General features: G+C 35.5%; 1 protein-coding gene across 13 annotated transcripts in view; it reads left to right on the top strand.

The window, feature by feature from the left end:
• Positions 1–27,758, top strand: part of EEA1 (early endosome antigen 1) — a 218,637-nt gene that overhangs the window by 178,040 nt on the left and 12,839 nt on the right. For 11 of the 13 annotated variants that reach the window (XM_086399022.1, XM_086399021.1, XM_086399017.1 and 8 more), the window contains 9 exons: positions 3,091–3,294; positions 5,995–6,195; positions 7,239–7,352; positions 9,705–9,860; positions 13,119–13,258; positions 16,776–17,106; positions 18,180–18,281; positions 20,115–20,309; positions 24,802–24,984. In XM_086399022.1, coding sequence (XP_086255148.1) covers positions 3,091–3,294; positions 5,995–6,195; positions 7,239–7,352; positions 9,705–9,860; positions 13,119–13,258; positions 16,776–17,106; positions 18,180–18,281; positions 20,115–20,309; positions 24,802–24,984 — 1,626 coding nt within the window. The remainder of the gene's footprint in view (positions 1–3,090; positions 3,295–5,994; positions 6,196–7,238; positions 7,353–9,704; positions 9,861–13,118; positions 13,259–16,775; positions 17,107–18,179; positions 18,282–20,114; positions 20,310–24,801; positions 24,985–27,758) is intronic. The other 2 variants (XR_015163543.1, XR_015163542.1) reach the window with 1 other exon arrangement.

Raw genomic sequence — 27,758 nt, 5'->3', positions numbered from 1 at the left:
CATCTGAATTAAATTTGCCCATTCCCATCCATTTTAGATCACTTACTCCTAAGATGGTGATGTTTACTCTATTGCCATCTCCCCATCTCCTTGTCCACATCCAATTTACCTTGATTCGTGGACCTAACATTCCAGTTTCCTATGCAATACTGTAAAACACATTTTACTTTCATCACCAGACAGCCCCACAGCTGAGCGTCATTTCTGCTTTGGCCCAGCTGCCTCATTTTTTCCTGGAGCTATTAGTAGTTGTCTTCTGCTCTTCCCCAGGAGCATATTGGACACCTTCTGACCAGGGGGACTCATCTTTTGGTGTCATATCTTTTTGCTTTTTTATACAGTTCATGGGGTTATCATGGCAAGAATACTGGAGTGGTTTTCCATCCCCCGCTGGACCACGTTTTGGCATTATATATTATTATGTTACATTATATTATATATGTAATTTTATAGGTAAGGTGAAGAAAAATCATGGTAGAGCATTCCTGAAGATAACCCCTCCCCTCCTTGGATAAAGTTGGAATGGTAATAGTTGAACTTCAGGTAGGCTGAGATTATTAAAGATTAAACTTTTAAGTTGATGTTCAGGGGTATATCTGAGGTCGAAAATTCCACTCAGTGACAGGAGTGAAGAAATGATTCTGAGTATGTAGTAGAGGTTGGAGTCTAGAAATCTGTGGTGGCATCAATCTATGTAGCTTTGTGATTTTGCTCTAATACTACTTAGAAATGTAGGCATGAAGAAAGCAGATTGCAACACTGATCTAAGGATTGGGCTTTTTTGGGGTGGCTGTTTTGGCAATTTGTGGGTAGAAGGAAATGGAGAATGTAGATGAAAGAATAGTTAAGGTAGTTCATATCCGTATGTGAGGTTCAGGAAGAAAAGCTAGGTATATACTAAATAAGCTAGAAGAAAATTGAGGTTAATGTCTCTTTGAAGAGCAAAAGTGAGGTCATGAAATTGGAAGACAGTTAGGAAGTTGTGTTCACAGAGTAGGAGAGTTGACATATTTTTATCTAGAACAATTTCAGGTGATTTAGAAGATCCTGCATGTGGGTGATTGAGTGGAATGAGTAAAGGTCCAGGAATTAAGATGCTGTGAATGTTGAAGCTGTATTCTTAATTCTCTATGTATTTTGTATTTCCCAGGAAATTGGCAGAAACTGGGATTGAGAAAAAGACTAAATCAGGTCTCAAGTCTTCAGTGAATGAGGTAGGGATTCATAGATGATGGCAACACAACATAGACATAGAAAATGAATACATAATTCCCAGAGCAGCTTAAAATTTTTATTTGAGGGAGAGATTAATGGCGGTGAGAAAAAAAATCTGGAAAAAGTCAACCTCTTCTGCTTGCCCAGTAGAACAGTCCTTACATATGAGAGAGGGCTGATAGGGAATTGGCACCTGTACAGGGAGAACCAAGTTTCAGCTTGGAATAGAGTGATAGTTCTGGGAAAGCTTAGGCCTGGAGCTGTGGTTCCAGAAGATTGGTGGATTGTGCAGAGAGGGGTCTTAGTGGCAGGAACAGAGGATGAGAGCAGAGAGATGAGGTTGCTTTTCATTGTTTTGTGATTGAAACTTCGAGGATGAGAAGCATGTTTGAAAGTGACTGATCTCACCTTGTTGGCACACATTGTTGAGGGTACCAGCTGGCTGCTGGCTCTGTCTCAGCAAGGTAGTGTGGGCTGCTGTGAAGTTTGCAGAAGGGTTCGTTAGGGCCTTTTCTGAGTAGAGGCTCTCTGGCTCTCATTTGGCTCTCTTAGAATGATTAGGGCAGAGGCTGTGACTCGGATAGCTCTCAGCATGAATGAGTGTTGTTCTGGGGGTGGTGGGCTACTGCAGGTAAAACATGGAGGCCTTGGTAAAGTGAAAAAGAGGATCCCGTAATGGAGCTATAGAAGAGTCCAACTGGGCTGCTGAAATGAGCCTTCATGAGTGTATATGTGTTAAAATTCAATCACTTATTTTTCTGTTCACTCAATAAATGTCTTAGAATATGTGTATCTTGGATACATTGATGAATAAAACAGACAAAAATCTTCACTTTCTTGCAGCCTACATTCTTGTGACAAGGTAGAGAGAGGCAGATAAACATGAAAAATAAGTGAATTATTTAGTGTGTTAGAAGATAAGTGCTATGGAAAGAAAAGCTATTTACTAGAGGGTGTATGGAGAAGGCAATGGCCCCCACTCCGCTACTCTTGCCTGGAAACTCCCATGGATGGAGGAGCCTGGTAGGCTGCAGTCCATGGGGTCGCTAAGAGTCGGATATAACTGAGTGACTTCACTTTCACTTTTCACTTTCATGCACTGGAGAAGGAAATGGCAACCCACTCCAGTGTTCTTGCCTGGAGAATCCCAGGGACGGGGGAGCCTGGTGGGCTGCCGTCTATGGGGTTGCACAGAGTCAGACTGAAGTGACTTAGTAGTAGTAGGGGAGTATTGGTTGGTTGGTTGGTTGATTTAGTCACTAAGTCATGTCTGACTCTTGTAACTCCATGGTCTATAACCTGCCAGGCTCCTCTGCCCATGAGATTCTCCAGGCAAGAATACTGGAGTGGGTTGCCATTTCCTTCTCCAGAGGGAGTATTGGAAAAGGCTGTAATTTAAAATGTAATGATCATAGTAGGTATGATTGAGAAGGTGGCATTTGAGCAAACATTTGAAGAAGAGGGAGTGAGCCATTTGACTTTTGGGGAAGTGTGCCAGGTAGAAGAGATGATTAGTGCAAAGATTCCAAGGTGAAAGTGTGCCTGGTGTGATTAGGAATAATGAGGAGTCCCATGTGTCTCAAAATGGATTAAACAAACATTGTAGTAGATGGTGAAGCCAGAGTGTTAGAGTAAGAATGTGTAGTAAGAAGGTTTTTATTGGTTATTAAATTCTAGTTTATTATCAGTAATGTAGGTTTTATTGTTAAATATGTAGTTCTAGTTATATAAGTTTGCCATGTTAAAATGTAATGATTAATAAAAACAAATGTAACACTGAGAGTTTGAGTCTTAAAATTTATCATCAGTCATTTTGTTTGAGGAATAACTTTTAAATTCTCTATCCTTAAGGCAGTAGTTTTTAATTCTTTACAGAATGATTTGGAACAAGTACTACGTCAAATTGGTGATAAGGACCAAAAGATCCAGAACCTTGAAGCCTTATTACAGAAGAGCAAAGAAAATATTTCTTTACTAGAAAAGGAGAGAGAAGATCTTTATGCAAAAATTCAGGCTGGTGAGGGAGAGACTGCTGTTCTTAACCAATTACAAGAAAAAAACCATACATTACAGGAACAAGTAAGCTTGTGAAGTGTATTCTGTTTCTAAAATTTACTTTTATCTCTCTAAATCTTACTAAGTGTTCTATCTAAATAATTCTTCTATTATTTTTAGTACTTTTAAATTTATTTTGTATTTCTGACAAATACTTCATTTACCTCAGAGGTGGGTTGCTATTGTAGTGAAAGTAAGTTAGCATGATTTGATGACAGAATTCTCAGTTAATGTCCCAGGATGTAATTTATTACCTGTGTGACCATGAGCAAATCATTTCACTTTGTTGGCTCCTTTGAAAAGTATAGTTAGCTCATATTGAAAAGTTATTAATAATACGTTATCTCATGGCATTTTGTGATGTTTTGGAAAAAAGTGAGTAACAATATAAACTGAACTACTAATTAAGTGTTAGTTGTTACTGTGTATTGGTTAATATCTAGGCTTAGTGGTTACCTATCTTTTAATGATGTATGTTTTTGGAATACATAGCTAATAATAATTTTGGTAACTAGTTGCCTTATTCTAATATCTGTATGTTAGTTTAAATGGAGCTTATAAAATTTAGCTTAATACATTTTCAGACTGTAATAAGCACTTTTTGGAAAGAATTGTCCAATAAGGGAATTGTAATTATCTATATGAGAAAGTATTAAACAATAAGTCATTTCAGTTTTCTAATTTGAGTATTAGAATATAACACAAGTTTTTTCCTCCAGGTTTCAAAGTTAGCCTTAGTTACCAGTTTATACTAGTTTTTAGTTAAAGTTGCATACAAATTAACATTGCTTATTATACAAACATGATCAGAAAAATGTACACAATTTTGAAGAAAGAATAAATAGAAGTAAATCTATGTACTTCTGCTTCTGGCCATGTTGGGATAACTGATACCTCTTTAGTCTTCCCGCTATAAACAACTGGAAAAGTGGAAAAAACTGTGTAAAACTAGTTTTCAGACATTGTACAGCAAATGCACAGGGTTTTCATCCCTGAGAGAAGAGAAGCAAGTGAAGTGAGCCTTTTGACCATTCCAACTTTTGACCTGGAGACAGTTCTCAGACTGGTGCAGGGTGAGAAAATCCAAGGAAAGCACAGTGGTCTCACTGAACTAAAGCACGAAAGATTTGGAATTCAGGGAGATGGAACTCAGATTTGCAGACAGAATGTCAGAGAGAAGGGAACAATGTGGAGATAAAGGTCCAGAAATCTGTGTAGGGATTTGCTTGAACCTTTAGCTGAATGCTAAGCTTTACACTCTTAAGGAGAGATTCCATGAGGCCGGACAGTGAACAGTTGTTAGGAGCTGCAACTTAAAAATGATCAGAACTCAGAGAGCTTGGAAACATTCAGGTCTTCACCAGTCAGAGAAGAGAGACACTTCGGGGCATTCAGTAGAAACCCCAGTAATGTCACACCTTAGAATTAAAACCAAATTAGCCCTAGAGTAAAAGCTAGTGTATATAAGCATGGGAATGAGCCTCAAAAGGATGCAGCTGAACCACAAGTATATTAATTGCCTATTGGAGCAAAATTCAATATTCTTTGAAAGAAGACAAATTTCAGACTTGTCATAACAAATATAAAAAAAAATTAATGGATAACACAAAGTGGAAAACATATGAGCTATAAGTAAGAGAAAAGTGATTCAATGGAAATAAAACCTGAAATAGGAGAGGATAGAGTCATCAGATAAGTACTTTAACACAGCTTTAAAATATATGGATATAAAGAGAAAAATATAATAATGAAAATAGAAGTGGAAACAAAAAAATAAAACTTTTAGAGGTTAAAATAATACCTAAAATGAAAATTTCACTGAATGAATATATTAAGTGGAAAAAACAATATCAGTGACCATTAAGACAAGGTAATTGAAACTGTCCACATTGAAGCCCAGAGAGACAAAAGACTGGGGTAAAAGATGAAGAGTGCCTTAGTGACCTGTAGGATAACATGTAGTCTAGGATATATGTATGTTTGTGTGTATGGTGTATACATGTGTGTGTGTGTGTGTGTGTGTGTGTAATTTGTGTCAAAGAAAAATGTTCATAGAAATAATGACTGAAAAATTGTAAAGTTGATTAAAAATATGAAAGCACAGATTCAAGAAACTCATGAATTCCAACCAGAGTACCCCAAAGAAACATCAGATGAGTTGGATTTCACCTAAATTAAAAACATGCTCTTCAAAAGACACCATTACAAAAATAAAAGCTAAGACACAGACTGGGAGAAAACAGGTGTAGGACATATATCTGACAATTGAGGAACATCCAGAATATATAAAGAACTCTTAATAGTCAGCTCAGTGATTGTCTGGGGCCAGAGATGAGTGGAGGGTATTGAGTGCATGAAGAAGCTTTTGGAGGTAATCATAAGGTTTTCTTGCTTGTTTGTGGTGATGGTTAAATGAATGTACATATTGATTAACTCCCCTCAAACTGTATAATTGAATTGCATAACTTGTATTTAAATTATAGTTCAGTAGAGTTGGTTTTAAAAATGGTAAGAATCTCTGAATGTGATGTTGTTATGATTCTGAGAGGTTATATTTACTTATTTTTGGAAAAATGTGAATAATTTTTCTTGGAAAAAAAAAAAAGTTGAGATAATCTATCCTAGAGTATTTTAACATTCTTATGGTGCTTACATTTGGGTTTCTTCTTCATTCTTGTTATATCATTTGTGACCTTCATAATTAGAGCCTTGCTTATATGATAGGTAACTCAGCTAACAGAGAAGCTGAAGAATCAGTCAGAAAGCCATAAACAAGCCCAGGAGAATTTGCATGACCAGGTGCAGGAGCAGAAGGCACATCTTAGAGCTGCACAAGACCGTGTCCTTTCCCTAGAATCCAGCATCAATGAATTAAATAGTCAGTTAAATGAAAGCAAGGAGAAGGTTTCCCAGCTTGATATACAGGTAATATTGCATTGTGCAACTTGTTTGTATGAATAAAACACTAGTTTTAAGCTATCACATTTAAACAATTTTTCTCTCTTCTTCTCTACCCCCTGCCTTACTTATTAATTGAAACAATAGAATTAGGAATTAAAGTTGTATGTGGACAGTTTGTTGAGCTTTCCTGTTTGCCTTTCTCCCTACCAGAGTTTTGCACTTTTCTCTTTTTCCATGAGGCCGTTACTACTGTTTTTGAAGTTCAAAGTAGTTTGTTATTATACCATTATATTTCTGTTACAGATGTTTATTTTGAATTTGATTTTTAAATTTTACTTTAAATGTTTGATTTAATAAAAACAAACACACACCCAAAACTTTAGGGGATTCCCTGGTGGTCCAGTGGTCAGGACTTGGCGTTTTCACCATTGAGGCCCACATTCAGTCCCTGGTTGGGAAACTAAAATCCCTCAAGCTGCATGTGCAGCCAAAAAATAACTTTATATAGTACAATTATGTATTTTAATATGTTTTCCTTCAGAGGGCAATATGGAAGCCTTGCTCAGTGAGTCAGTCACGGGGTGGAAATTAAGATATATTTCTTTCTCCATTCTCATTATTGTTTTTTTATTCTATACTACAGTAGAGAAAGTTTTAGAAACATTTCTAAGCTTTAATTTTCTTTATTTTAGGAGAATAATTCCATTAAAACCAGAAATAATAAAATAAGTATAAGAATTTGGAAAAAAGAGGATACACCTTTCTTTTTAAAATTTATTAGATGAGTTACAGATAATTCAATATGTGGATGTCCAATTTAAGAGAGAAAGGAGTGTTTTGGTGTTCTACAGGGACTTTTTTTATCATTTATTAGAACATTATTAGGAGTATTCTCTCCTATTCATTCCTGTTTGGGGGATTATCACATACTTATTTTTTTAATGTCTAAATTTTTGTTTTCTGCTGAAAGATTTAATTTTTAAAATTAATGAGAAAAGTATTTTACACTCATCATGCAGACACCAAGAATTAAATACAAATTAAATGAGTTGTAAATTTCGTTACAGGTTAAAGCCAAAACTGAATTATTGCTATCAGCAGAAGCAGCAAAAACTGCTCAGAGAGCAGATCTTCAGAATCATCTGGACACAGCCCAAAATGCATTACAAGATAAACAGCAGGTAGGAGAACTTGATGCAGTTTCCTGTCATAACCTAATGTTTTGGTAGATAAATTAACTGGAAAAATATGTGAAAATGATACTTTGATATAATATTGTGATTGACTTGCTTATTCTCCTTAATTTCTCCTTGAGTTCCGAACTAGTGAGTGGAATATACAGGAGTTAGACAGATGGAGATAAAATATAATCTTTGGGACTTCCTTGGCAGTCTTTGGTTAAGACTTGGTGCTTTCGCTTAACCTTGGTGGATAACCTTGGTGGCCCGGGTTCAGTCCCTGGCCCGGGTTCAGTCCCTGGTTGGGGAGTTAATCATCCTGCAAACTGTGAGGCGCAGCCAAAAAAGAGAAGTGTGTTATTTATGTTCTTGATAAAGCTCACCTTGTGCAGTTGTGGTTGAGCTGCTTAATACTGTTTTTCTCCCATAATAGAGACCTTGGTGTGATGAAATGTTAACTCCTAATTTTTGAATTGTTTCTTCATCCTATTAAGTGGCAATGACTGGGAAGGAGAGACAGACTTCCACACCTGTTTTAAGTGGACAGTCAGGTGGTAACCCAGGTATACTTACCTCTTGGCAGGAAAAGAGCAGCATGTCTTCCATTTCAATTATAAGAGTTACTACTCTTTTCCTGGGGGTAGGAGTAAAAGTGGGGCTAGAAAGAATACCAGAGTTGTTATTCTCAACACTTCTGATAGAAAAAAGCTTCGTACTTCAGAATCCAAGGTTAAAATGCTGGTAGATTTTTCTTACCTTTGACCAGGTAGGAATTTTAAAATTACTGTTTACTTGAGAAGCAATACTGGTTGTTGATCCAAAAAGTTTTATTAATAATATAGTAGTATATATCAAGTTAATAAAACCTTTCTCTATATTTACCTTTAACTGCAATCCATTTTTCTCCTTATATGGAAATTTTGCTTTTAAGTTTGGTATATATCCTTCCAGACTTCTGTAAACATTGAAGAAAAAATATGTGTGTGTGTGTGTGTACACATACAGGTCTCTTTGTTTTATACATATGGTATCTCTATGTATGTTGTTCTACAACTTGGTTTTTACTTTACATTATTGCTAAACACGTCTATAAGGTATTTTCTAAGTACTATAGATCAGTGCCAGAAAGTATAGTGGAAAAAGTATGTATAAGAATAACCACATAAAAGTTGAAATTTTTATTTGCCCAAAATATTACTAGCAAAATTCTAAAGCAAGTAGCAAAATAATAGAACATTTTCTGAAGTATGTCTGATGAAAGATAGATATTTTGGTTTAAAACATTTTTACATAAGAAATAAATGAATCTACCAAAAGAAGTGAAAGATCAAAACTACATTAGGAAATCTTCATATTCATTAAGAATTAATTGCAAATTAAGACAGTAATATGCCCTTATTAAGGTAAAATGTTTGTGTGCATGTGTTTAACACTGTAAAGGCTAGACATGGTGTAGAAGAACAAGTCGCTTCCACACGTTGCTTGCAGTTCAACCTTTTGATGGTAATAGGGAAAGCTGGTTGGCAGTATATTTAAGACCTTTAAGATTTTTCATATTCTTAATCTCACTTTTAGTCCTTTACCCTAGGGAAATAATCATAGTTTTAAGAATGATGTTTGCGTATCTGTTGGAAAGGTTTATAGCAATCCAAGAATACCACCAAGGGTATTTGGCTAAATAATGATCTATATGAATACAATAGAAATTTATGCAGTCATGTATAATGATAGTTTGGAAGATAATGTCACAGTTTTATGATGCTTTGTTATAAAAACAAAGGAAGTTACAGTAACACTGTATGTAAACTGATATCCTTTATCTGAAAAGTAGAAAAAAAGAAAAAGAAACTAATACAGAAAAGTCTAGAAGGAAAGTTATCAAAACATTAATAGTATTTATGGGCAGTGGATTTCCTAATAATCTTTATTTATTTTGCTCTGCAATTAGATATTCCAAATCAATTGAACAAGTATTATAATGTAATCAATGTAATTAAAAATATTTTTAAAAATGGTATCTTGAACATTGAAAATATTTAATTATAGTATAAAAGCATTACTTTGTTATTAGCCTGCTTAACATCCTGTTGTATCTTTTGGCTTCTAAAATAACTCTTCCTAGAAAAAATTATTGAGCTATTATGTGTATAAACGTAGTATCTCAGAGTGTGTACAACTTCAGTTCAGGTCCTTTATGTTGATGGATAAATATAATCTCATATAGATTATTAGGCTTATTTATGGTCTTACTCAAAATACTTTCTTAAAGAGTTTTCTGCTTTACTTTGAGCAAACATTTGGGCCCTACAGCAAAGTAAAGCTTACCAAAGTTGTCTTTAATTATACTTTCTATAGGAGTTAAATAAGATCACTACTCAGTTGGATCAGGTCACTACAAAGTTGCAGGACAAGCAAGAACATTGCAGTCAGCTGGAAAGTCATCTTAAAGAATACAAAGAGAAACATCTGTCTTTAGAACAGAAAACTGAAGAATTAGAAGGTCAAATCAAGGTTTGTATAAAAAACTAGCCATATTTTCTATTGCTATAGCAATGGAAGTTGATGACCTAGAAGGAATCCAAGATTTTAAATTTGCAGGTGAAGGTCAAGTTGTGATATAAAAATTATTTGTAATTTTTCATGTCTTAATTTTGAATTCCACCTTTACTTTTAATTTCTTCACTAATGGATGGCTTTGCAAATAGCAGTTAATATATATACTGGTTCCATTGTAATGTCTAAATGTTTCAGAGAGACAGCCGTATCTACTCTGTAATTACAGGAAACTTATTTTTGTTGTTGTGAAGTCTCTTCTACCTCATAATTCATATCTCCTTCCCTCCTTATTCCCATATAATACTCAGTTATGGTATATTTCTTCCATTTTACATTTATACCCTTTGGATTTTATTTCTGATTAATATTATTAAAATTTTCACTGTGGTAAACTGTTTTTCTTTAACTCAACTTCAAGTGAAAGTGTTGATTTATATTAAAGAAATTAAATAACTACATATACTAGAGAAGGATTTGACCTGAGTCCTTTGCTCTTTGATAAATTTCTCAAATTACTATATGTGAAATTTACACCTTCACAGTCAGATGAAGTACTTCTGTACAACTGTAGAATCATGGGCTGTGTGTATGTATAGATGTGCATAGAAGAAGAAAATTACAGTTCTATTTATGGGTTCCCTTTTCATTATGGTCAGTAATAATAGTATACAAATTACATGGTGTAATGGTTGAAAAGAACAGAAAGGATTTTTTGTCTATTTGTTTTTAGTTGAAGGGCATGTAATGAGAATTCTGTTTGAGTATCTTTTTGTTGTTGTTTAGTCACTAAGTCATGTCCAACTCTCTGCAACCACAGGGACTGCAACACGTCAGGCTCCTCTGTCCTTCACTATCTCCTGGAGTTTGCTGAAATTCATATCCGGTGCTATCTATCCATCTCATCCTCTGCCACCCCTTCTCCTTTTGCCTACAGTCTTTCCCAGCATCAGGGTCTTTTCCATTGAGTGGGCTTTACATATCAGGTGGCTAAAGTATTGGAACTTCAGCATCAGTCCTTCCAATGAATATTCAGGGTTGATTTACTTTAGGATTGACTGGTTTGATCTCCTTGCAGTCCAAGGGACTCTCAAGAGTCTTCTCCAGCACCGTAATTTGAAAGCATCAGTTCTTCGGCACTCAGCCTTCTTCATCATCCAGCTTTTCACATACATATGTGACTGCTGGAAAAACCATAGCTTTGACTATATGGACCTTTGTCAGTAAAGTGATTTCTCTGCTTTTTACACTGTCTAGTCTAGGTGTGTATAGCTTTCTTTCCAAGGAGCAAGCATCTTTAAATTTCATGGCTGCAGTCATTGTCTATAGTGACTTTGGAGCCCCCCAAAATAAAATCTATCACTGCTTCCACTTTTTCCCCTTCTATTTGCCATGAAGTGATGGAAGTAGATGCCATGATCTTGGTTTTTTGAATGTTGAGTTTTAAGCCAGCTTTTTCACTCTCCTCTTTCACCTCATCAAGAGGCTCTTTAGTTCCTCTAAACTTTATTCCATTAGAGTGGTATCATCTGCATATCTGAGGTTGTTGATATTTCTTTTGGCAGTGTTGATTCCAGCTTGTGATTAATCCACCCTGGCATTTTTTATGATGTACTCTCCATATACGTTAAAGAAACAGGGTGTCTGCATACAGCCTTGTATACTCCTTTCCCAATTTTGAACTGTCAGTTGTTCCACGTAAGGTTCCTACTGTTGCTTCTTGACCTACATACAGGTTTCTCAGGAGATAGGTTAGGTGGTCTGGTATTCCCATCTCTTTAAGAATTTTCCACAGTTGTGGTCCACACAAAGGTTTTAGCATAGTCAATGAAGCAGTAGTAGGTGTTTTTCTGGAACTCCTCCCTTGCTTTCTCTAAGATCCAACAAATGTTGGCAATTTGATGTCTGGTTACTTTGCCTTTTCTAAACCCAGGTTGAATATCTGGAAGTTCTTGTTTCATGAACTGCTGAAGCCTAGCTTGAAAGATTTTGAGCATAACCTTCCTAGCATGTGAATGAGCACAATTGTATGGCAGTTTGAACATTCTTTGGCATTGCCCTTCTTTGGGATTGGATTGAAAACTGACCTTTTCCAGTCCTGGATCTTTGGACCTATGGACTACAGACCTTTGTCAGCAAAGTGATGTCTCTGCTTTTTACTATGGTGTCTAGGTTTGTCATAGCTTTCCTTCTAAGGAGCAAGCATCTTCGAATTTCGTGTCTGCAGTCACTGTCCATAGTGATTTTGGAGCTCAGGAAAATAAAATCTGTCTCTGCTTCTACTTTTTCCCCTTCTGTTTGCATGAAGTGATTGATTGGATGCCATGATCTTCGTTTTTTGAATGTTGTTTTAAGCCAACTTTTTCACTCTTCTCTTTTACCTTCATCAAGAGGCTATTTAGTTCCTCTTCACTTTCTGCCATTAGAGTGATACCAGCTGCATATCTGAGGTTGTTGATATTTCTCCCAGCAGTCTTGATTGCAGCTTGTGATTCATCCAGCCCAGCATTTCATATGATGTATTCTGCAAATAAGTTAAATAAACAGAGTGGCAATATACAACCTGTGGTACTCCTTTCCCAGTTATAGTTATTAAGAAAATGTTTTGCTTATAGATGTTCAAACTATATATTCAACAATTTGATTTTGTAAATTTGTAAAAATACACAGTTATATGTATATATATGAGATAGAAGCCACACTGTGAAGAATAATATCTGAATGAAGAGATTATAGATGCCAAATCCAAGTTTAATTGGCTTTGTATTTATGGTCAAGAGCTATTAATGAGAAGGACGACATGACAACTCCATTTTAGTTTTGAATATTTATAAAGATATATATTTTTAAAGATTATAAAGTTTAATTGGGCCCTTTGTTTTTTCATACTTGAGTTAATAACTTTTATTCAAGTAATAAATATAATTATTTTAAGCTTATTCTCTTATTCAGTTCATTTTAAAAGTTAAAACTTAGTGACTATCTCTCATACAAAAACTCTGCTACTAGATCTTCTGAAAGATTGCAAGGTAAATGGCTCCTTTATTCAATAATGAGTTTAGAATGTTTTTTTGTTATTAACACAAGTATTTTTGTGTTTTTTTATTAACACAAGTACTTTTTGTGTTAATGTCAGTTTGAGTATAAACTAATGTTGTAATGTTTAATAGATAATTGTTGACATTAAAATTGTTTTATATTATATTTCTGCCATAGAAACTAGAAGCTGATATGCTTGAAGTTAAAGCAAGCAAGGAGCAAGCTTTGCAGGGTCTACAACAACAGAGACAGCTGAACACAGATTTAGAGCTTCGAGCCACAGAATTGAGTAAACAACTTGAAATGGAGAAAGAAACGTAAGCTAAACTACTTATGGGAGAGGATTATAAACTAAGTATTAAATTTTTCATAAGATTTCAATTTTCCTATCACAGGGCTTAAAGATTTACCTTGTAAACTGCTGATATTAATGTCAATGAAAAATAAAGCCATCACAATTTGGTTAAATAGGATGGCGTGTATCCAGTCACATTTTAGTAGACTTTGTCTTTAAGGGCCAAATACGGAGCTGACAGACTGGATCTCTGTCAAGAGGGTGAGGGTTTTTGACTGTCAGTAGTAAAGATGGAAGTCGATAATAGTAAAGATGGAAGTCGATGGATAGCCTTGGAAAGGTGCCTTTCAGGGAAATGAAATTAAAATCCATCAAAGTTGATAATAATTAATTGCACCTCCATGGTTTCATCCTTACTTTGGGAGTGATGACAAAACATTTTTGTTTTCATGTCTAGTAAATTGGATCCTGATATTGTGAATGTGAGGATATACAGATGCATTTTGTGCCTCAAATGGCATTTCTTGTGACTCAACATATGTAGTTTCCAGTGCCTAGGTATTTGGGGAGTACATCTGATCCTTTTTTTTTTTAATAATTTTATTTTATTCATTATTTTTGGCTCTGTTTGGTGTTCATTGCTACATGGGCTTTCTCTAGCTGTGGCGAGCAGGAGTTACTCTCTGGTTCAGTACTCCAGTTTCTAATCGCAGTGGCTTGTCTCGTTGCGGAGCACGGACTGTAGGCTGCACGCAGGTTCGTTAGTTGCGGTTGTAGCTCTAGGGCTCCAGAGCACTGGCTCAGCCTTTGTGGCGCACAGGCCTAGTTGCTCAGCGGCATGTGGGATCTTCCTGGATCAAGAGTCGAGCAGGCGGATTCTTTTACCGCTGAGCTACCACGGCAGCCCACATCTGATCCTTTGTATCACCTACTAAGTGATTCTTCACCTCTGGAACCCAGTCATGTGACAGTAAAGATGACCTTTGAGGTGGTCCAGTTCAGTTCAGTCGCTCAGTCATTGCTTGTTCTCTTTTCTGAGGCCCCTATGGGCCCAGTAGTTCTTTCCGGGGGAAATTTTGCGTTTCTAGTAAGGTGTTTTTTTTATTTTTTATTTTTTGCCTTTACATTTTGTGCAGACATCTTTTATATGGGGTCCTGAATTTTTAGAGTACTAAGAAAGGAGGACTGGGCAAACATATCTGAGGTTGACTAAACCCCACCCCTGATCATAGGACTCAGCCCAAATAATGGGGTACAGGGCTCCCCTTTCTCAAGGATCACCTATACTGCATGCAGCTCTTTCTCTCCAGTTTCCATCTTATATTTTCATTACTCTGCAGTTTGTGTTTTCAAATATCCTTTGTGATTTTTTTTTTTTGCTCTATGAGTTACTTAGAAGTATATTGTTTACTTTTCAACTATTCAGGGTTTTTTTAAATATCTTACTGTTACTGGTTTCTAATTTAATTCCATTGTAGTTATAGAACATACTCTAAAATTCTGACATTTCAAACTCTCTTATTTATGGCACAGTGTATGGTTTATCTTGGTTAAGTTTCTTTGTGCACATCTGTGTTTTGTTGGGTAAAGTGTTCTGTAAATATCAGTTAGGTTAAGGTGGTTGATATTGTTGTTCTAATCCTCTGTATCCTTGCCACTGTTTTCTCTGGTCGTTTCTATCAGTTTTTGAGAAAGGGGTGTTTAAGGTTTCTCAGGTTATGGATTTATTTATTACTTCCTTTAGTGACCTTTTAAAAAAATAAACTAAGTTTTACCATCACTGTGCAGACCTTTATTTCTTTATGTGTTCTTTGATTCACATAGTCTTATGATTTTATAATAATTATTTACAGGAAAGTTACATAGCATAGTAAATATATCAAGTTCCAATTTTAGGGTTGGTTGACAGGGATTTTAACTATATTAAAATGGTCAAGTAATATTTATACAACAGCTTTTCTGTCTAGACCTTTAAATATCAGTGAGGTACAGGATTCTGTGAATGTATTTCATATGTTTTAGCTACTTTTTTTGAAAGTAAAAGAAAGTTTCTGGGGCTAAAAGTTAGAAAATTTCAAGGTATGTATGCAGATCTATATTAATACCCAACTTCAATTATGTGGCTGGTACATGTTTTAATAACCTTTCCTTAATATATTAAATTTATAATAAAGTACATTGGAAATAGTATGCATTCTAGAAATATTACTTTGTACTTGGTTTTGTTTTCATTTTAAAAAATGGTTAATCTCTAATGTGTGCCTTTCTTTTGCTATATAATATGCATAATTTTATTCATTTTATGAAAACAAAGTCTTTAAATTTCTTAAGCAATATCTTCATTTCTTTATTTTTTTTGAGTTTTTAAAAAACTTTTTATTTTATATTGGAATATAGCTGGATTAGCAAAAATATGTTGTGATAGTTTCAAATGAACAGCAAAGGGACTCAGCTATACATGTACATGTATCCATTCCCCCCCATTTCCTCATTCTTACAACTTTTCTGTTTTATAAAAAATTGAGGTATAGTTGATTTATAGTATCATGTTAGTTTTCAGGTTCTTGAAACTTCTTAATTCATTCAGGTGTAGAAAATTTATGTTAGAGGACAAATGATAAGTCTCTTAACATAATCTACTAGGCTCTAGGATTAAAGTAAATCTTTTGTCTTTCCTCCATATTTGCTTAAACTTGTTATCATTTTTCCCTAAAATAATTTTTCTACACCTGAATGAATTAAGAAATTTTAAGAATCCGAAACTAACATGATACTATAAATCAACTATACTTCAATTTTTTAAAAAACGGAAAAGTTGAGGAAATGGGTTAGAAGGATTTTCCTGATTGAGCTTCCCTGGTGGCTCAGATGGTAAAAAAAATCTGCCTGCAGCGCAGGAGACCTGAGTTCGATCCCTGGGTCAGGAAGATCCCCTGGAGAAGGAAATGGCAACCTATTCCAGAATTCTTGTCTGGCAAATCCTATGGACAGAGGAGCCTGGCAGGCTACAGTCCATGGGGTTGCAAAGACTCAGACAGGACTGAGTGACTAACACTTTCACTTTCATTTTTCCTGGTTATCTTATGTGTTTTGAAGTTTAGGACCTGTCAAATACACAATGTGTTTTATTTTTTCAAGTAAAGAGACAAATTTCTTTGTCCTTGGGGGCAACATAATAAATTGGTTCTTTAGGATACATGGAACAGTATTTCTGGCTGTCAAAGACTAGATGGTTTGCTGTATGCCCAGATTTCTTCGGGGATACACTGTGGTTAGACAAGACTGGATTAAATCATGGCCTTAGATGGTCTTGCCTTTATCACTAATTTATTTGACTCAAATAAAACCATCCTCATCTCTTAAATGACCAGATCAGATGTTCTAAGGCACTTTTTATTTGTGTGATTTTATGACATTAAATTATTAGTTTTACTTTTTAACTACAGAAGAAAGTTTTAAAGCTCAATTTATTAATGTGAATGGTAGATTAGAAATGACAAATTATGCATTATTAAAGAAATTGTTTCTTAAATATTTAGAGTATCTAATACAAAGTTGGATCTACAGAAGAAATCTGAAGCACTTGAAAATACTAAGCAAATGCTTACCAAGCAAGAAGAAGAAAAAACAATGCTTAAACAAGAAATTGAAAATTTAAGTCAAGATGCAAAGATGCAGCACAAGGAACTGAATGATAGGATTCAAACAGCAGTAACAGAACTACAGAAAGTGAAGGTGGAGAAAGACTCTCTGGTAGCAGAGCTTTCTGCAGCAAAAGAGAAACTGTCAAAAGTTTCTGATTCTTTGAAGAACTCCAAAAGTGAATTTGAAAAAGAAAATCAGAAGGGAAAAGCTGTTATATTAGATTTGGTTAGTTGTTTATGTTTATTTTCTTAGGTAGAAATGATTTTATTTAAAACATACTGCCTTTTCTGCTTAATTCACTGTTGATTTGTCATCCTGCGTTTAAATGATCTTAAGTGTTGTTATGAGAAAAGGAATGGAGATTACTTAACCTGAGAAAGAGATATTTGTGCTTGTGTGTGTAATTTTCCAATGGCCCAGAAAGTTTTCAGTTGAATATATATTCTTTCTCTGTTGAGGACCTGGTGCTAGGTTTGGGGAGGACTGCAGCACGTTTGTCCTTCTGGACATTTCTGCAGAGAATATAACTACTAATTGAAATGTTTTTCACCTGACTGTAAAAAAAAGAAAGAAGACCAGAAAGATCTTAATGACTTCTAACTCTGGTGCTATAAACTTTCTGATTCTTTATTCAGTTTTCTAAAACTCTAGATAAAACCATGTCTTAGAGATATTGTAAACAATATTTAAACTATAGAGAAAAACATCTTGAGTCTCAGGAAATACTTATAGGGCAATGTATCCTCAGAAATATTTTAACCCAGAATAACATGGAATAACAGCAAAAGTAAAATTCTTTTGTTCTTAATATGAAGGTCAGTGAAAGTGTTGAGGAGCATAAAAAGCATGATTTTCATATGTTACTTTTATGTTCTGTTTGGAAAAAATGTCTGTATATCTTCCCTCTTAAGTTATATGGGATTATTTTAATTTATTGTTTCCATACTTTAAAAAATTTCCATTTTTTTGAAGCCCATTATTCTACTTTTAAAATAGCATAAGTTAGTTAATTGTGTAACATAAAAATGTGGTTTCCAAAGTATTCTAAAATCTTGTCTAAATATTATTGAAAGTATTTTTTGTGACTATTGGTTGATAATAGAAACTCTTAGCCTCTCTCCCCGTTTACTGCTATAATATTTGCCTGTTGTTATTACTGAAATGAATGATTCTATCCCATCTTAAATCATCAATGATTCTAGTTTATTTCCTTTTGTGGATCTTACTAAGCTTATAAACCCTAAATTCTTAAATTTACTACAAATATTTTCTGCATAATGTAGTTTCCACTTTTTTAGGAGAAAACTTGCAAAGAATTAAAGCATCAGCTTCAAGTACGGACAGAAAGCCTGCATAAGGAGCAGAATGAAATGAAAAAGTCACTTGAAAAAGAAAAGGAGGTAAGATTTTCTATAACAGAAATATATAAAGCATAATAAGGTTTTATATTTTCAAAATATCTTCACAGTAGATTCTTAATTCAAAAGGTTTATTTTCTTTGTATTCTACCAACTGCTAAAAAGATTTAAGCTAAATGATAATAAAAGGCCCAAAATAAAGGATTATAATTAATAATAAAATAAAGAATTATACTTAATAAATAGAGTCAACTAACCTGAGTGATTTAATTAAATTATCAAAGTTAAGGAACATTAGTATGGATAAAAAACAGTCTTCATAGATTTTCCATAGAAATGACATTTAAGTGCTCTTTGACATTTATGTTAATGAAATATTTAATAATGGTTATATAAGAATCACAATTAAGTGATTGTTCTGTGGTTAATGCTTCTATTGTTCTTCATCAAAACAAACATGAGTAAATAAATGTATATAATATATATATATTATTATTCTTCTCTGAAGATATAACCTCTAGCAGCTAGAGTCTAGGCATGTAGCTTTTTAGAGATCTGATTTGATAAAGCAGCAAAACATCATCCCAACAAGTCTTCAGTGTGATTATGTTCTGGTTGTTGATTGAAAGAAGACTTCTGTGCTTTATATGCCAGTCATAGTGGCAAAATTACAGTGATTTAGTGCCCAGGCCGTGAATCCAGATTGTCCAAATTTATATCCTAACCGTGTCAGTTATTAGCTCTGCTGTCTTGACTTCTCTCAGGCAGATGACTCATCTCTCTGTGCTCCAGTTTCTTCAGCGGTAAGATGAGGCTGATAGTAGAATCTGTGTCATAGCTTTATTGTGAGAAGTAAATGGGTTAATGCATATCAGAGTGCTCAGAATACCAATTGTAATGAAATAAATGGTCAGGGGTTAGCTATTACTTTATCATTGGTTATCATAACAATCATCAGCATTGTTAACACTGCTTGACTCCTGTTTTGCACGAAATATTTCCCTTTGTATTGGCAATAAGCTGAAGCATCCATATACATAGCTCTGAAACTTTTAAAAGTAACTTTGAGTGGTCAATTGCTCAAATTAGGTCTTTAATGAAATATGCGTAAAACATGAAAATGTGACTTTGGTTGGAAGGGTGAGACGTAGTGTAGTTCACCTTGGCCACAGAAGAACCTCAGTGTGACTTCTATATGATAGTTAATTTTGAACAGAAATGTATCCTAATAAATTATGAAAACAGGTAGTAGCAAAATATGCCTCAAATCTCTAAATGAGGACATGATTGTATGGTTTAGACAGATACTAAAGATGTTTGCCAAAATTATTTTGTTAATTTGTTAATATGATAGTTAATATGAAGCTATCCTTTCTGATTCACTTTGACTAGTAGACTCAGCATTTTTAAAATTTTATTTTACTTTTTTTGGCCCCACTGTGCTGCTTGCAGGGATCTTGAACCCAGGCCTGGCAGTGAAAGTGCTGAGTCCTGACCACTGGACAACCAGGGAATTCAGTTAGGATTTTGAGAATATTCAAGACAGTAGACATTTCAGCAATCTAAAGACTGTTGATTTTCCCTTTTCTATGATATGAGAATACCAATCCTGTGCATTTGCAGGCTCTATCCCAATGTATAAGTTAAAAAGGAAGGCAAGATTAAACAAATATTGATCAGTCCATAGTCTGATCCAATGGTGAAGTGTCAGTTATGAAAGTTCCATGAGGGCAGGGATTTTTCTTTTTGGTTTACTACTGAATATCTGTGGTCAACAGACTCAGTAGTTTCTACTTACAGTAATGCTTAATAGGTACTCAATAAATGTGTGTTGAATGGAGAAATGAATGCTGAACAGATTGTATTTTCTTTTAGACTTCTCATCAGTTGAAGTTGGAGCTCAGTTCCATGCAGGGACAAGTCATACAGGCCCAGGACAGCTTAAAACAAAAGGAAAAAGAAGAACAACAGCTTCAGAGTAACATAAATGAGCTAAAGCAATTGACTGAACAGAAGAAAAAGCAAATTGAAACACTCCAAGGAGAAGTTAAAATTGCTGTTTCACAGAAGGTAATGATATGATACTTACTTTCTATTGGAAGAAAAACTTTGAAGTTAAAATAACTGTATGATAGTTAACACAAATGAGTTGCAACAAAGAAAATTTTACATATATGCCCAAATTTTCTTTAAGTTAAATGTATAATGCACTGAATTATATGATTAAATATCTGTCTAGATTTCCATTCACTATAACCATGTTGTTAGACACTTATTTAAAATCTTAGCACTAATTGTTTGTCTGATAGACATAAAACTGCCTTTTTGTAAAATAACATGTAACTAACGTTAAGAGAATATTTATACACCATTTATAGTGTATTAGAAAATTTTAAGGAATTTAAAAATCAGATCAGATCAGATCAGTTGCTCAGTCGTGTCCGACTCTTTGCGACCCCATGAATCCCAGCACGCCAGGCCTCCCTGTCCATCACCAACTCCCGGAGTTCACTCAGACTCATGTCCATCGAGTCAGTGATGCCATCCAGCCATCTCATCCTCTGTCATCCCCTTCTCCTCTTGCCCCCAATCCCTCCCAGCATCAGAGTCTTTTCCAATGAGTCAACTCTTCGCATGAAGTGGCCAAAGTACTGGAGTTTCAGCTTTAGCATCATTCCTTCCAAAGAAATCCCAGGGCTGATCTCCTTTAGAATGGACTGGTTGGATCTCCTTGCAGTCCAAGGGACTCTCAAGATAATTTATCCTTATTAATGGAAATAACCAAGAACAAAAATCACAAAGATATTTAAATATTTAGTAGTATAGGTTTCATATAGTTTTTTTAAGTTGTATCATAATGGTTTGTTTCCAAACCTACGCTAATTTATTATTAAACATCTGTCCTTCATTCTTAAGTATGTTTTAGTACTTGTCCAGAACAAGAGTTGATAAAAGTGGATTGAGCTTAATATTTGAACAAATGGAGGTTTTTCCCAGTGTTGATATGTGCATATTAATTCATCTAGGGAGAAGAGAGAGATAATATCCCTAGTATGTGAAACAAAGTATATCATGTTTTTAATAGTTGGCTTGTCATGTTACTAGAGGGGGAAAAAACCCACAAATACATATTTTATGCTGATCACTGTTTTTATAATGATTATTATGGCCACTTTACAAAAGAGTGATTTTGTTATAACACAAACAGGAGTAGACAAATTTGTCTGACCTTTTTTTGTGTGTGTTATCATATATATATAATCATACATCAGGATGTAATTATCACAGTGTATATTTTGTTCTATGATTTGACATCTTGAGGTCATTTTTTCCCCTCAAATCTAGTAGCCTCATATTCAAGTTTTCCTTAGATCTTCATTTTTATATCATGATTTAGTAAATTAAAAAAAAAAGCCAACAACTATTTTTACTACATTTTCTTTTTTATTTATTATAGTAAGATTGCTTCCAGATTTATAATTAATGTATATTGCCAATACTGTGCATGGCTTTATTAAATGGTGGTTCAGTCGGTAAAGAATCCGCCTGCAATGTGGGTGGAAAGATCCCCTGGAGGAGGACATGGCAACCCACTCCAGTATTCTTGTCTGGAGAATCCCCGTGGATAGAGGAGCCTGGTGGGCTGCAGTCCATGGGGTCGCAAAGAGTCGGACACAACTGAGCAACTAAGCACAGCACAGCACGTTAAATGACATCTTAAGGATTTTGAGATTTAGAGGAAATGCTCTTATTGGTAGTTGTCTTGTATGGGACTGTTATAATGAAAATACCACAGACTAGACGGTTTAAATAATAAGCATTTATTTCTCATAGTTCTGGAGACTGGAAAGTTGAAGATCAAGGCACCTGGCATATTGAGTGTCTGGTGAGGGCCCACTTTCTGGCTTGTAGGCAGCTGTCTTGTTGTATCCTTATATGACTGAGCGATTGTATTTCTTCTTGTAAACCCACTAATCCTATTCATGAGGGCTCTACCTTAATGACTGCCAAAGACCCCTACCTGCAAATACCATCACATTTGATCCAGGCTTCAACTTGAATTTTGTGGAGTCACAAATATTCATAGCAGTATGCTGGGGTCCAGCCCCGGTTGATCCAGGGAATTCGAAGGGGAGACGGCATCGGCGAGTACACTGGTTTTAATTAAATACTAATCAAAGATATAAAGAGTAATAGAATAAGGATAGCTCAGTGAGAAAATTCAGTGGAGAAAAGAGGCTGAATAGCTTGGTTTACGTGGAAAACCAATAAAACTTCAAGCCAAGAAGTTTGCACCACCTACGTAGGCCACAGGCGTCTTCCCATTCTCCCGAGGGAGAGGAGACCCTAAGGCCTCCCCGGTCAGATATTAGAAGCCCGGCAGAATTAGTAGGCTTGGCGGGCCTCCGTGCTCCAGATGGAAATTCAGTCAGAGGTTGAGAGAAAGAATGACATGGGGAGACCAAGCTTCGGTGAGCAAGGCCCATAGCTTTATTTTCAACAGGGGTATACCTGTTGAAAATATATATTTTCAACTTATGGTATACCATAAGTTGCACATAGAGGATAATAGGGGGTGTGAAATCATGCAAAGTCAGCAGTCTTTGATCCTTATCGAAACCAGGGTTTCTTTTCTGCAAACTTATCGTATACAAATGGTTTAGGTGATTTACATCATCTTCTGGCCAGAAGGCCTATTAACATTTTATGACTCTGACAAAGGTTTGTCAACCATAAGACTTATTTTCTCTAAGAGTAATTAGTTTGGCGCCATACTCCGAAGGTGTTAGATAAAGTTGTATTCCTATAGGGCATAGGTGCAGTGGGTTTACAACAAAGGAAAGAATTTATTACCTTAAGGGTCTAAAGTTGCTAACACCAAGGCCACTACTTATTTTTTCTACATACCAACTATATTAATTAATACACATTCAAGGATACAATACAGGGGATGTGGAAACTTGGCAGCAAGCATTGGCTCATCAATGAAATCTACTAGTTTTATTCTGACAGCTTCTGACTCTCCGAGAGGCTCTATGCTATTTGAATATCTTAAGCTTCCCGTGCCTCTTGCTTTGGGAGACTGTAAACAATCGTATGCATAGCTGTAGGAGTCCGGGTAAACTTGTCAGGCAAGTTAGAGAGTCATCTGAGGGGTTTGGATTCAAACATTCCTATTATGCCCAGGAACTTTATTAACTGGAGCTGTAAGTTAACTCCTTTTCAGAGAGAGAAAGATGGTGGTGAGGGACAGCCCCCCGTAAAGTCAGAGGTGAGAGCACAAAGCAGTAAAGTAGGCAGACTCTGGTTTTGGGGGTAGATGCTCGAGAATTTCCAGGGGGACTCCTGAGGCTCGATCCCGCCTTTGCGCGCATGTCGAGCCTCCTTCCTCATGACCTTTGCCATGGGCGGAGTTCCTCAGGCTGACTCCCTGCAGCTGTAGTTACTTTGTATTAGTATATAGATGCCAGAAAAAGGAACACCTTTAACTCAGGAAAGACATTTTGGGAGAGTATTGAGTGGATAGCCAGTCTCTGTAAATTAGACTTGGAATTTGGAGTACCTAGAGAATAATTGAAAGGCAATAATAATTTGGTTTTATTGAGGAAAATGGCACCCCACTCCAGTGTTCTTGCCTGGAGAATCCCAGGGATGGGGGAGCCTGGTAGGCTACCGTCTATGGGGTCACACAGAGTCGGACACAACTGAAGCAACTTAGCAGCAGCAGCAGCAGCAGCAGTGTACTTTCATGGAAAGAAGATACATTTTAGAGCCAGGTAAATCTGAATTCAAATTCTGTGTGACACACATCAAATTTGTGGTCACAGGAAAGGGATCCATCTTTCTGAGCTTAAAGAAAATGAGGTCATGGAGTTGTAAAGACTGAGATAATGTATTTAAAGTATCTAGTAGTGTGCCCAGTGTCATGTAGAAGCTAAATAATTGTTGGATGTTATATATAAGTATAGCAGATTATGATCGAGCAGTGTCAGTGTGCATGGTAGACCGTACAGTGATGGTCTATAGAAATTTTTCACTGGGCCACAGTGAAATAGGAAAAAGAATACATATACATACATTTTTTAATGTGATTGAGTCACAAAGGATTCAGCAAGGCTGTAAGTCATCAGTTCCTGTACTAGGAAACCTACTTGTGGGAACCCAGAATGAATAGGATATGGCCCCTGTTCTCATGCAGCCTATATAATTTAATGAGGAAGCAGATACCTAAAAAAAACTGTAATAAAAAGGAGAATGAGGAAAAATTAGAACTCTGTGGGAATTTTGACTGGTTTTCTAGAGGAGCTAGCATTTGAACTGTGTCTTTGAAGATTATTATAATGTTGAAAGGTTAAAAAGGGGAATTAGCTATTTAAAGGAGAGTAAACAATATTAGCAAAGTTTACAAAGCTTAAATGTCGTTATAGAAGATTTGCTGTTGGAACACGTGGTAAGTGGAGAAGTGAGGAGAGAGAAGGCTGTAGAATTGGATGAAGTCATTCTATCTTTGTAACCTGTTTTTGGCGCGCATACTATTTTAAGTAACTGTTGTATGTTTCAGACAGAACTTGAGAATAAACTACAGCAGCAGTCAATGCAAGCAGCACAGGAACTTGCAGCAGAGAAACAAAAAATATCAGTGTTACAAAACACCTATGAAAAAAGTCAGGAAAATCTAAAACAGCTTCAGTCGGATTTCTATGGGAAGGAATCTGAACTACTTGCCACAAGGCAGGATCTTAAGGTATAGTGAATTATGTCATAAAAACCAATAACTTGTTATAGACATTCATTAAAGGATTGATTTAAACCCAAATGGGCATTAAAAGTCTTAGTATTTGTGGAATATCATGCTTGTTTTTTATTATTATTTTTGGAGAAACATTCTTTTTAAAAATTGTTTTATATGATAAAATATATAGTAAATATAGGCATTTAAAAATAACATCTTTAATAGTGAAATAATTTGGAAATATGTTAGTTGCTACATTAGCTTATCTAAGGACTTTGCTGCCTTTATTTAAAAAAAAAAAGTGAACTGCTGTTAGAAAATCTGAGTTTTAAATGTAAACCACTTGTGAAAATGCAAGCAGATTTATTGTTGCTTGTCAATATTGACTTTGTTTGTCAACTTCCCAAGACTACTGTAATGCATAATATTAAAATTAGGAGATTATAGCTCAAAGTAAACTTAAATTATCTAAACATATATGGATACTTTGGCCTTGGCAATACTGTTGGATTAGGTGAAGTATCATTTTTACTAAAATGATGGATATACAAAAAGGGTAAATAAGTTTTATGTAGCATTATCAGTTGTTTAAGGGAAATGGAACATTTGTATTCTCTCACAGAAGGTTTAACCAGTTCTCTCTTTTTTGCCACAGTGAAATTAGTATGCCTTTTGATTCTTTCCTGTGTCTGGATTTTTGTTTCTTTGCTTAATTTAAAATGCTTTATTGAAAAATTCCATTGAAAATCACAGAATATTTTTATATATATAGTGTATTTATAGGCTTCCCTGGTGGCTCAGAGGGTAAAGCATCTGCCTACAATGTGGGTTCGATCCCTGGGTCGGGAAGATCCCCTGGAGAAGGCAGTGGCAACCCACTCCAGTACTCTTGCCTGGAAAATCCTGTGGACTGAGAAGCCTGGTAGGCTGCAGTCCATGGGGTTGCAGAGTCGGACACGACTGAGCGACTTCACTTTCACTTTCATAAATAGACTATGTCTATACTTTATTCATAGGCTCCTATAGGGAAGGCTTTATGAAGGAGGTAGAACTTGCTCTGATCCTGAAAGATAAGAATTTGAATACAGAGAGTCTGAGAAAGATCAGTTCACTCAGGAGACACTGAGAAAGGGAGTAGCAGGGGGAACCAGCAAAGCCAGGAGGCAGTCACCATAATTGACTTGTGTTTGGAAATTAAAATTAAAAGGACTAGGATTAAATTGTATGGTACCTTAGATGCCTAGCAAGGGTGACCGATTGGACTTTATGTTGGGGTGGAGGTAGCAGGGAATGAAGAGTCTAAGCAGAGGAGTAACAGGAAGAGGATATATACTTAACCCAGAAGTGGTTTACAGACAGCTTGGTTTGGATCTGGTGTAAACTAAACTAGTGCTGAGGGGATTAATTAAGAGGCTGTCTCCCTTTCTTCCTCTTAACTTGTAATCTAGCTGTGAGTTGATTAGGACTGGAGTTAAAAAGATGGAACAGAAGAGATTAATTGGAGAGAGAAGATGAAACAAAAGGGCTGAATAATATAGAGTGCAAGGGAGTGGAGGAAGCAGTGGTGACTAATGATCTGACAAAGCAACAGGAGATCGGGGAAAAGAATTTCCATAGGGCCAAACAGTAGGTGTTTATATGTATGTATGTGTGTATATATATGTGTATGTATATATATATATATATATATATATAAAGTTCAAAATCAGCAAGAGTTTTTTTTTTTTTAATACCACCTGACATTTAGAAAGCATCTTATTATATTCTCTTTATTTTCTTTTTTTCCCTTTACAACACTAAAGAAAGTCAGGGAAGGTTGTTGAAAAGTTTGGACTTTATCCTGTCGGCAGGAGGGAATCACTGAAAGGGTTTGTTCGAATTTGTATTTTAAGCCAGTGTGGCTGAATGTGGGGACGAGAGAGGAGACTGCAGTAGTCCAAGTGCAGATGGTGGTGGCTTGGGCTGGTAGAGTAAGGATGGACAATGTGAAGGAATTTGATGGACATTTAGGTGAAAGAGAAGTTGCAACCTAATGACCGATTTAAAAATCTTTAGAAATCTTTTTCTTTATATGGATGTGTTATTTACTGAAGAACATAACAACATAATAACAAGAGTTAGATCTTTCAGATCAGTATTTTTTCATTAAGCCAACAATTTTTATTATGCCTGAAAGCTATAAAATCATGTTCTAATTTTATACATAAAAGAAAAATTCAAGTGTAAACATGGGTAAGAGAAAGGGAGAAAAACAACTTGAGAGGCTGTGGATGGACACTCTGTACCAAAGCTTGCTTCTGCAGATGAGACTGAGGCCCCCTTGGTTGGTGACAGGCCTGGTGTTTGCACAGTAACAGAACTGTGACTGGATCTCAGCTCTTCAGACCTTTATTCTTTTACCATCATTTCACTAGAAATGTTTTTCATAAGATAGGATATTGACAGATTCTATGCTAATCCTTCCAAAATGACATCTCAACTATTAAAAATCCTCAGAAAGTTCAAGTGATATTTATAGGCCAAAATAAGGGGTCAGCCATTCTTTTTCTTTTGCTTCAGTGATTATTATGTAAGAGAGAAAGGGAGAGGTTCAGAACCTTGTAACATGACACCTAATCAAGACTGCCATCTGTGGGCTGATGGTGTTCGCCAAGACACCAGTAGAATGGAAGCTGAGCTGGCTTGATCTATGCCTTTAGCCCCATCTGCTGGATTATTTATGAAGTACCAAAGTTTGTTGACTGGATATTTTAAATTGGCTTTGCTGGGTGCTATTCTTTGATGTT

Source organism: Bos grunniens, chromosome 5 (genome assembly GCF_055505025.1).
Source record: "Bos grunniens cultivar Pamir isolate PY7600 chromosome 5, Bosgru_T2T1.0, whole genome shotgun sequence".
Classification (NCBI taxonomy): Eukaryota; Metazoa; Chordata; class Mammalia; order Artiodactyla; family Bovidae; genus Bos; species Bos grunniens.
Note: the sequence above shows the minus strand (reverse complement) of the source record. Positions and strands in the feature narration are given on the sequence as shown.